The 10,701-nt window shown below is 38.2% G+C and overlaps 1 protein-coding gene across 2 annotated transcripts in view; it reads left to right on the plus strand.

Moving 5' to 3' along the window:
- Nucleotides 1-10,190, plus strand: part of ids (iduronate 2-sulfatase) — a 32,804-nt gene extending 22,614 nt beyond the window's left edge. For both annotated transcript variants that reach the window (XM_051935189.1, XM_028815710.2), the window contains 2 exons: nt 8,900-9,073; nt 9,310-10,190. In XM_051935189.1, coding sequence (XP_051791149.1) covers nt 8,900-9,073; nt 9,310-9,773 — 638 coding nt within the window. In that variant the 3' untranslated portion in view covers nt 9,774-10,190. The remainder of the gene's footprint in view (nt 1-8,899; nt 9,074-9,309) is intronic.
- Nucleotides 10,191-10,701: the final 511 nt, after the last annotated feature.

Genomic DNA, 10,701 nt, shown 5'->3' on the forward strand with positions numbered 1-10,701 from the left:
AAAAACACACCAAACCCTACTTTAATTACTTCCACACTCACGTCTATAACTGTAATTAAGACATAAACATATAATGTACAAGTAAAGAAAAGGATGTATAATTATAATACCAGTCTCTTTAAAAATGGATCCGACAGTAGATGATAGGTCCTTCCCATGCCTTGTTAGAATACAGCTCCTTATTAACTTTCAAAAGAGTATCGGAAACAGCTTCTTTAGTTCCTTTTCAGCTTCCTCCTTGCTTGAAAATATATAATATTGGCCTTGAACTTCCACTTTCAGTTTGGCGGGATACAAGAAGCTGTATTTGATATTGGCTTTCTGTAGCAACTTTTTAATGTTAAAGTAGGCTGCGCGTTTTACAGCTGTTGATGGTGAGAAGTCGGGGAAAATACGAATAAGATTATTTTCAAATATCTCTTGCTTGTGTCTGAGAAGTGCCATCACATCAAGCTTACATTGTAATCGCTCGAAGCGGACAATTAAAGACCTAGGTTTAAAGGTGCTTGATCTGTATATGCGATAAGCAGCTGCTATCTCAATGTCGAGTTTAAAATCATCTCCAATTATTTTAGAGAGTAATTCTGCAAATTTCACTGGGTTTGAGCTTTCTCGTTTCTCAGGTATACCCTCAATTCTTATATTGTTTCTTCTGCACCCATCTTCCAGGGCCGCAAGTCTGTCTCAGAGTGTTTTGCATTGGGAATTCGCAGCTTTAGCTTTTTCATCAGCATTAGACGCCAATTGTTCCGCTGTTTCAACTCGAGCCGTGAATGCCTGCTTAACGTCATCCAGCTGATCTGTAACGTCATTAATCTGGTCGGCAAGCATTTTCAGTTTGGATCTATTTTCTTCGATGTGTTCCTCTAATTTCTCCAACATTCCTTTAAAGTTCACGTCAAAACGTTTAAATAGACGCGTTTCCCGGTCTTTGTTATCCTTCTTAAGCTCGTTCTTAAGCTCAATGTTCGCCTTCTTAAGCTCATTCTTGTTATCCTTCTTAAGCTCATTTATGGCCGTAGCCATGGCAGTGGCCAGTGTAGCGATCATCTCTTTCAGTTCAGTTTTCAGTTCGGACAGTTCGTTTCGTATTTCGTGCTCCACGAGTGGAATTGCAGCTCCTGTTACAGCAGGTGCTGCTGGCTCGCGATGAGTAGATGAGAGCACATCCTGCAGGGCCTTTTCTCGTCTAGAATGATCCTCAGAAATCGGCGATCCATCGCGACCTGTATCACTTGCACCTTCGCTCCCATTTTCACTCTCGACTGGAGATGATACAATGGAGCGGGGTCCCAGAAAATCTGCGCATTCGTCTGCCTGCTCCAGGTCAGTCTCCGAGAGGCCATACCTTGCACTTGGGCCTGATGTCTGTTCAGACTTTGATGCAGCTTTAAGTTTCTTTTCCGGTTCTTTCTGACTTTTCTTTTTGTTACTCATTCTTATATATTGTAGTGGAAGTTCCTTGGTCGGGTTAAATACAGGATACCTCTAAATAATATGAAATACGTGGGAAAATAAAGTCGCTGCTAGTGGAGCCCTGCTTCAGACGTCCATCTCCTATAACGGACGAGACCAAATCTCAGACCCAGCTTTCTGACACTGGGCCCTACATTGCACCCCAATATCTTTTGGTAGTCTTCAGATTTCATGATGCCTTGCACACAGTCAAGGCATCCAGTGCCAGAGGCAGCAAAACATCCCCAAAACCTCTTAGAACCTCCACCATGTTTGACTGTAGGTAGTGTTGTTTTCTTCGTAGGCCTCATTCCGTTTTCTGTGAACAGTAGAATGATGAGCTTTACCAAAAAGCTCTACCTTGGTCTCATCTGTCCACAAGGCGTTCGCCCAGAAGGATTTTGGCTTCCTCAAGTACATTTTGGCAAACTCCAGTCTGGCTTTTTTATGTTTCTGTGTCAGCAGTGGGGTCCTCCTGGCTCTTCTGCCATAGTGTTTCATTTTGTTCAGATGTCGACGGATAGTTCGAGCTGACACTGTTGCACCCTGAGTCTGCAGAACAGCTTGAATATGTTTTGAAGTTGATTGGGGTTGTTTATCCACCATTCGGACTATCCTTCGTTGCAGTCTTTTATCAGTTTTTCTCTTCCGTCCACGTCCAGGGAGATTAGCTACAGTGCCATGTGTTGTGAACGTCTTGATTATGTTGCGCACAGTGGACAAAGGAACATGAAGATCTCTGGAGATGGACTTGTAGCCTTGAGATTGTTGATATTTTTCCACAATTTTTGTTCTCAAGTCCTCAGACAATTCTCTGCTCTTCTTTCTGTTCTCCATGCTTAGTGTGGCACACTCAGACACACAACAGAAAGGTTGAGTCAACTTTTCTCCATTTTAACTGGCTTCAGGTGTGACTGCTATATTGCCAGCACCTGTTTCTTGCCACAGGTGAGTTCAAACGAGTATCATATGCTTGAAATAAAACGATTTACCCACAATTTTGAAAGGGTGCCAATAATTTTGTCCGGCCCATTTTTGGAGTTCTGTGTGACATGATGTCAGATTTGGCTTTTTTTCTGTTTTTTTGTGTTGTTCCAATGCACATAAAGGAACTAAACATGTATATACAAAAACATTTGTAATTACAGTAATTTTCTGGGAGAAATGGTGCATTTTCTGGGAAAATTCCAGGGGTGCCGATAATTTCGGCCATGACTGTATTTACTTTACTTGTAAACCCGTTAAATGTGTTAGCCTTGTATCTTTTTGATAAACCTCTTACGAACATGACATTGTATTGGAATTGTGCATTAATATTTTCTTTTTATGTCATATATATTTAGAATACATATATGTGCATGTTGTATCTGTTAGTTATGTATTTTGCAAAATTTCATTTTTAAAAAAAATGAAGAGGTAAGGTCTGTGTTTTGCAGTGTGCAGTTTAACCTCTAAGGTTTTTTTTATATTGGTGGACAACATCATATTGGAAATGTCCAAATTATTAGCCTTGATTTATGTGTACATCCTATGACATGCACTCCTCACTCATATCCCAAGCATCCCAATCAAATTGAGCAATATTGCCAAGGCTGACGACCTTAGCTTCAAAACGGACCAAGCAAAAATACCTTTACTGGAGCCAAGAGCCTATCGCTGCCCCTGGTACTTCCCCTGAAAAGACTACACTACCTTTGGCAAAGGCCAGGAGTCTCTTTAAGAGCTACATTCCTGCTGGGACTTACCAGTTTACCTTTGAAAGAACTGCACAAATCAAACGGCGCGACAGACATTGGTGACCTCCATTTCAAAATGTCTTAGCAGGGTCCAGAGAGATGCCAATATCCTTCGGTTTTCTCAGTCTTACCCATGATAGGACTGCACAATCCTAACAGAATGAACATGGTTCACACCTTAGCAAACATAAAAGACGTACTCCAAAGCAAGATTACTACCTTAGAACAAACCCACTCGAACAAGCACATTGGAGGCATATGATTTCAATAAACAAGGCAAATTTTAGTGATTGAATATTCAAAACTTTAATCAGTATTTTTCATTTCAAAAATGATTTGCAAAGAAACCATGCATTAAATACTAGAAGTCAAAAGTAAAAGGAAAGATACAACATAAACAATTCAATCTGGTTAATAAAACAGCAAGCTTTGCCTCATTATATTCAGTAAAAAGATGTCCATGTTATTTAAAGAGGCCATTCTTCTAAATCCAACTAAGGTGTTTCTTAAAAAGATGTGCCATAATGAAGCAGGCTTACTCTGCTTGGATTTTCACTTCGTAGCTGGTGCTGCACTTTTATCATTAGACAGCAAGTGGTTTTTCAGTGCATCTTCATAATTCTCATTCAATTTTATAATTTTCTTAAATTCATCCCAGAGAATGGCCCTATAAACATATAATCCATCCATCCATTCTCCAACCCGCTGAATCCGAACACAGGGTCACGGGGGTCTGCTGGAGCCAATCCCAGCCAACACAGGGCACAAGGCAGGGAACCAATCCTGGGCAGGGTGCCAACCCACCGCAGGACACACACAAACACACCCACACACCAAGCACACACTAGGGCCAATTCAGAATCGCCAATCCACCTAACCTGCATGTCTTTGGACTGTGGGAGGAAACCGGAGCGCCCGGAGGAAACCCACGCAGACACGGGGAGAACATGCAAACTCCATGCAGGACGGACCCGGGAAGCGAACCCAGGTCCCCAGGTCTCCCAACTGCGAGGCAGCAGCGCTACCCACTGCGCCACCGTGCCGCCCTAAACATATAATCTGTGTGTGAAATGAAATGAAGAAAAATAGGGGGAAACTTCCTCTCCTATCAGCTAGAAAGCATTAGGTACAAGTGTTTTCAGGCAGTCGCACATTAAAAGGCTTTTGATTTCATCCCTTTGGTTTTTTTTATTGTAGGTGGCAGGTCTTCTCTTTTACTATTTTCAGAACTCTACAGTTGAGACTGTATGTAGAAAAAAAAAAAAGAATATCCTCACTAAAGTACATGTAAAGAGCAATGATCCAGTAATGCTATACATTTATAAAAAGATATATAATAACAATATGCAAACACTACATTTTATTTATAATTGGAATATCTGCAGTAGAGCTAAACTTTGCATTATGCTATCCGTTAACATAAAAAGATGCACTGCAATGACAATGATTAAACAACATTGCACAAATAACACATTAGAGGTCCAGATTTATGCAGTCACAGATAAAGCTGAATTCTGAGTACAGTAAATGCCAGTGGTAACAGGATTTAAAACCTTGTGCGTATTCCAAAATAAAAAGAAAGCATAGTCCCCTCAGTTTTGATTTTTATGAATCCTTGGCAAGTAATCTCTTCCTCCCTCGTCTTCCCCCTTAGTGTTGATAAGTTGATACCACCAAAGGAGTAGAAATTATAGCTTCTAACTAATTTTGTTGTAATTACCATTGTTTCCTAGCACTGAAGGTCTTCGTCTCACAAAACAATGCTAAAGCAATACAAACCTATATTGCAAATGTGAAAGATCAGCCCAGCTACAGACAGACACAGACTCACAATGTCCCAAAACACACAAGTTTATTTTCTTTATGGCTTTACAGCACCACACAATGCACAAATCAGTCACCATAATTCAGCTCAGTCCTTTTCTTCTTTCTTTCCTTCCTCTTTGTTTACCAACTCCTCTCCTCTCCCACAAGCTCCGTCCTCTGCCTCTCAACTCTGGCTCCTCAAATGGAGTGAGGCGGCCCCTTTTATATTGTACCCGGATGTGCTCCAGGTGCTTGTTGATGGTCTTCCTGCAGCACTTCTTGGTGTGGCAGAAGTGCTGCCCACTTGTGTTCTGGGTGGAGATACTGCTCTTCTCCTGGTCCTTCCAGTCTTCAAGCGTGCCGGCTAGGCAAGGGTCCCAGCCAACCGTTACACAGTATATATTAGTACAGGCTTATAATTTACTGATTTATGTGTGGCATTAACTCAGTGATATGTCTTTCAGTACATAACTGGAAAATAACGAGTAATGGCAATCTCTGACATAGCTTTCCAATACTGCAGGTGTATTGTCCTTGAAGTGCTTGTATAGTGTGCATGAGACCTTTCTAACTTTGCTGAAGCCTTAAAATCTTTTTATTCATCTGCTCCTTCATAAGAGATGTTTACTATCTTTTGTGTTTATTTTAAAAATAAAAAGAGGCCAGATTATTTAATATCTTTCCCATAGAAATAAATTAGAAACCAAGAAAGTGTCAGAGCTAAGAAATGAAATTACTAGAATAGATGAAGAACAAGCCAGGCGTCCAAGTGAAGCTCTTCACAGGAAAAGGCAGGCCCTGCATACAGAACTTAACATCTTAACAACTAAAGAAACTGAACAACTTATTTATAAGTCTAGACAGTATTACTATGAACACGGAGAAAAAGCTAATAAGCTTTTAGCTCAACAAATTCATAAACAAGAAGTTCACAATGCAATACCAGTAATCACCAACAAGAATGGAGAAGAAATCATCGACCATAATAAAATAATGCACACATTTAGAGATTACTATAAGTCTTTATATTCCACTGAGCCCAAAGAAGACAACACGCAATCTAATGCATTTCTGGATAATTCACAAATACCACAAATAGATGCTTTAAGTGCTGAGGAACTAGATAAACCTCTAACGCTAACAGAATTACTAGACGCTATAAAGTCACTACAAAGCGGGAAATCATCAGGCCCTGATGGTTACCCCGTAGAGTTTTATAAGAAATTCTCCACTCAGCTAGCTCCACTCTTATTGGTAACATTTACAGAAGCTAAAGACCACCAAATACTACCTCAAACATTTCGACAAGCATTAATCACCGTCTTTCCTAAACAAAATAAGGACTTGTTACAATGTGCATCATATAGACCAATTTCACTCCTGAATAATGATGTTAAGATACTCTCAAAAATCCTAGCTAGAAGGATGGAGAAAGTGCTGCCCTCGGTAATATCACAAGATCAAACTGGATTTATTAAAGGCCGACATCTATCTTCAAATCTCCGACGCTTGTTTAATGTTATATATTCACCAGCAAAATCAAACACCCCAGAGATATTACTATCATTAGACGCAGAAAAGGCATTTGACATGATCGAATGGAATTACCTTTTCACTGCATTGGAGAAATTTGGGTTTGGCCCGAATATTTGTGCTTGGATTAAACTACTGTATACCAGTCCAGAAGCTTCAGTTTGTATTAATAAAATTTGCTCAGACTACTTTAAACTAGAACGTGGTACCAGACAAGGATGTCCCTTGTCGCCACTGTTGTTTGCAATCGCTATTGAACCACTGGCGGTTCACTGCCGAAATTCTTATCAGATAAAGGGGATTGTCAGAGAAGGACTGGAACAGAAAATTTCTCTATATGCAGATGATATGGTCTTATATATATCGGACCCAGAAAACACTGTCCCTGCTGTTTTAACAGCACTAACAGAATTTCAAAAGATATCTGGTCTTAGAATTAATCTGAATAAAAGTATACTCTTTCCAGTGAACTCACAAGCATATAATATTAAATTAGACACCCTACCTTTTACCATAGCAGATCAGTTTAAATACCTAGGGGTAAATATCACAAGTAAACATAAAGCTCTTTATCAACAAAATTTTGGCGTCTGTATGGAAAAAATTAAGCAAGACTTGCATAGATGGTCAACCCTTCATCTCACTCTAGCCGGAAGAATTAACATTGTTAAGATGAATATCCTTCCTAAACTTCTCTTTTTATTTCAAAACATTTCAATATATATCAATAAATCGTTTTTTAAACAGTTAGATTCAATAATAACCTCATTCATTTGGAACTCAAAACACCCACGTATCCGAAGAGCGACCCTACAAAGACCTCAGGCAGAAGGTGGCATGGCTTTACCTAATTTTCAGTTTTATTACTGGGCAGCAAACATACAAGCCATAAAAACCTGGACACAAATAAATGCACATACACAGGCTTGGTCTGCAATAGAAGTAAAATCCTGTAGTACTTCTTTATATTCCCTGCTCTGCTCTCCAATAAATGAAAGTTATCGCAAATATACTAATAACCCAATTGTGCTTTACTCACTCAGAATATGGAACCAAATTAGGAAGCATTTTAAGATGGAAAATCTTTTATCAGTGGCACCTCTGCAAGGGAACCACCTCTTTCAACCTTCGCAAGTATATCCAGTTTTTAATACCTGGGAAAGTTTTGGGATTAAAATGCTCAGAGATCTTTATATAGACAACATATTTACATCTTTTGAACAATTACGTTCAAAATTTAACCTCCCAGCTACACATTTCTTTTACTATCTTCAAATTAGAAATTTTGTTAAGCAGAAATTGCCCGATTTCCCCCACCTTGCACCCTCCACAATGCTGGAAAAAATACTGCTCAATTCCGAGGAATCAAACACTATTTCCGTAATATATAAAATCTTATTAGAGTCCCTACCTTTCAAAGATCCAAGAGGACATTGGGAAGAAGATCTCTTAATCAATATATCAGAAAAGGAGTGGAAGGTAGCAAAGCAGAGAATTCACTCGAGTTCTATATGCGCAAAGCATAGAATTATTCAACTAAAAATTATATATTGAGCTCATCTGTCTCGCTTAAAACTGTCCAAAATGTTTCCAGGCCAGGATCCGACCTGCGAGCGCTGCAACCAAGCTCCTGCCTCACTGGGTCACATGTTCTGGGCCTGCACCAAACTAACATCATTTTGGACAAAAATTTTTAAGTGCCTCTCTGACAGCCTCAGTATCACAATCCCTCCTAACCCACTAACAGCTGTGTTTGGTGTCCTTCCAGATGGACTTGAATTGGAGAAGGACAAGCAAATGGTGATTGCATTCACTACACTCTTGGCACGCAGACTTATTTTGTTAAATTGGAAGAATCCTAATTCTCCTCTTATAAGTCAGTGGGAAACCGATGTTTTATATTATTTGAAATTGGAAAAAATCAAATTTTCAGTTAGAGGATCTGTACAAAATTTTTTCAAAACTTGGCAGGATTTAATCAATATTATTTTAGAATAAGAGAATTAACTATTATTGCATTTAACTCCCTTCTCCATCTCTTATTATATAGATATTTACTTCTCCCCTTCTTTTGTCTAATGTTGCCTTATTAAAAAGCTTAAAGAAATTTTCCTTTAGCTAAGCTCTCCTTCTCAGGGGTGGGGTTTGATTTGTTTTCAAATTTGTTGGGTTATAAATTGATCTGTTTGTATGGAATGATTACAATGAAAATTAATAAAATAAAAATATTAAAAAAAAAAAAAAATAGGTATATAGAGTATAGGTCCTTGGAATAGTATTTAAAATGTTCATATGCTGTTCGTTCTTTGAGGAAACTTTTATGTTGGCTATTGTTATCCTTTGATCACTATTTTCGTAATAATTTTTAGGTTGGTCTTTGGGCGAACATGGAGAATGGGCCAAGTATAGCAACTTTGATGTAGCAACTCGTGTACCGTTGATTTTCTATGCACCTGGTTTAACATCACCTCATCCAAAATTTGGGCCAAGAACATTTCCTTTTATTGATGCATTCAGTTATACACCAAACAGAATCTCTAAAGGTAAGTATCCAAGTTTATAATGTATTTTGTTGTAAACTTTTTCATTTTGTAGTCCCTTTCAGTGTCTAGTTATTAGATATAAAAAGATGGGTGACATCTAAGCAATTGGCCTCATTGGTCTTAGAAATGAGAAACTGAACTTTGTCATCTAAGTTAAATATTTTTCTTATATTTAGAAGTTACAAGTCTGTTAATTAACAATTGCTAAAGCCTTTTTTTATCTACCACTGTTACAGGTAATTCAGTTGAAAGCATTGTGGAGCTAATTGACTTGTTCCCAACACTTGCTGACCTGGCTGCTCTAGAAGTTCCTCCATCTTGTCCTGATCAATCATTCCACATAGATCTTTGTACAGAAGGCTCTAGTCTGATGGATTTTTTAAATATTAATAATGTTCAGAATGACGATGAGGCCATTGCTTATAGCCAGTATCCACGGCCTTCGAACATTCCACAGAAGAACTCTGATCTTCCACACCTAGAAGATATTCGGATTATGGGTTACTCCATACGTTCTGCAGAATATCGCTATACATTGTGGGTGGGTTTTGATCCATCCACATTTCATGCTAATTTTCAGGACGTGCATGCAGGGGAGCTCTACTTTATTGAAAGTGATCCTGAGCAGGATTTCAATATGTATAATAGCTCTCTTCATGCAGATTTATTCCAAAAGTTTTGGAAGCATTTAATACCATGATTTACTTGATAAACATTTTTTTTCTGTTCATTTATTAAAATGTGCCTCTAAATTAATTGCACTCCACCCCATCTTATAATGAATGTCCCAGTCACTTATTTTGAGGGTACATCAGATTATGGTTTTATGAAGGCTAAGAAAAACTGACTTATTACATTAAATATTCACGTGTGCTTTATTCAAACCGTGGGTTGTTAACAGATATACATGTAAAGGCCAATTTAAAAGAACACTTAAAGTTGTCGGCGGGGGGAATATTTGATTTGAAGAAATAATAAAATCTGAACTGGTTTTATTTTGAACTGCAAGGTAAGTGCAATATAATTTTTGATCTGTATGCCTGTAATTGTGGTATAGTGCCGAATGATTTGAATAAGCAACCACATAACTACACAATAAAGTCCTACCTAAAACTGTGTTGCTGTGAGGATGTCTGTTAACTAGCCTGTGTTGAAACTGCTGATTGTATACAGTAGCTTGTGTAAAGTGCTTTTGAGAGATATTTTATTTGAGATAAACTATACTTTTCTCTTGTGTTATAAAATATTAATAATACTGTGTTAGTACTTTAAATTATATCATTTTTCATCCTTATCTGTATTGCAAAGAATGAATCCTAATGACAGTAGCAAACAATGAGTGTGGTGTATGCTTTAGTGGCACTAAATTCAAACAAATGCTACATAAATCCACATTTCTAAGTTTCCTGATTTGGACAGCACAAAATACAAAACTTTTTGTATTTTGGTTATGTTTCTTTTATAATATCATTGAGAGACTAACATGGGCATTCACTGTAAATCAGCTTTCACATGCAGTACACATTGCTGTTATGTAGATTTGATCAAGTAGAAGGGAAACAAAGATGCTAGTCCCTCAAGTGGTGATTAAACCTGTCTGACAGAATGGGAATTAAGAATAATCCATT

This window comes from Erpetoichthys calabaricus, chromosome 12, assembly GCF_900747795.2.
Source record: "Erpetoichthys calabaricus chromosome 12, fErpCal1.3, whole genome shotgun sequence".
In the NCBI taxonomy this organism is placed as follows: domain Eukaryota; kingdom Metazoa; phylum Chordata; class Cladistia; order Polypteriformes; family Polypteridae; genus Erpetoichthys; species Erpetoichthys calabaricus.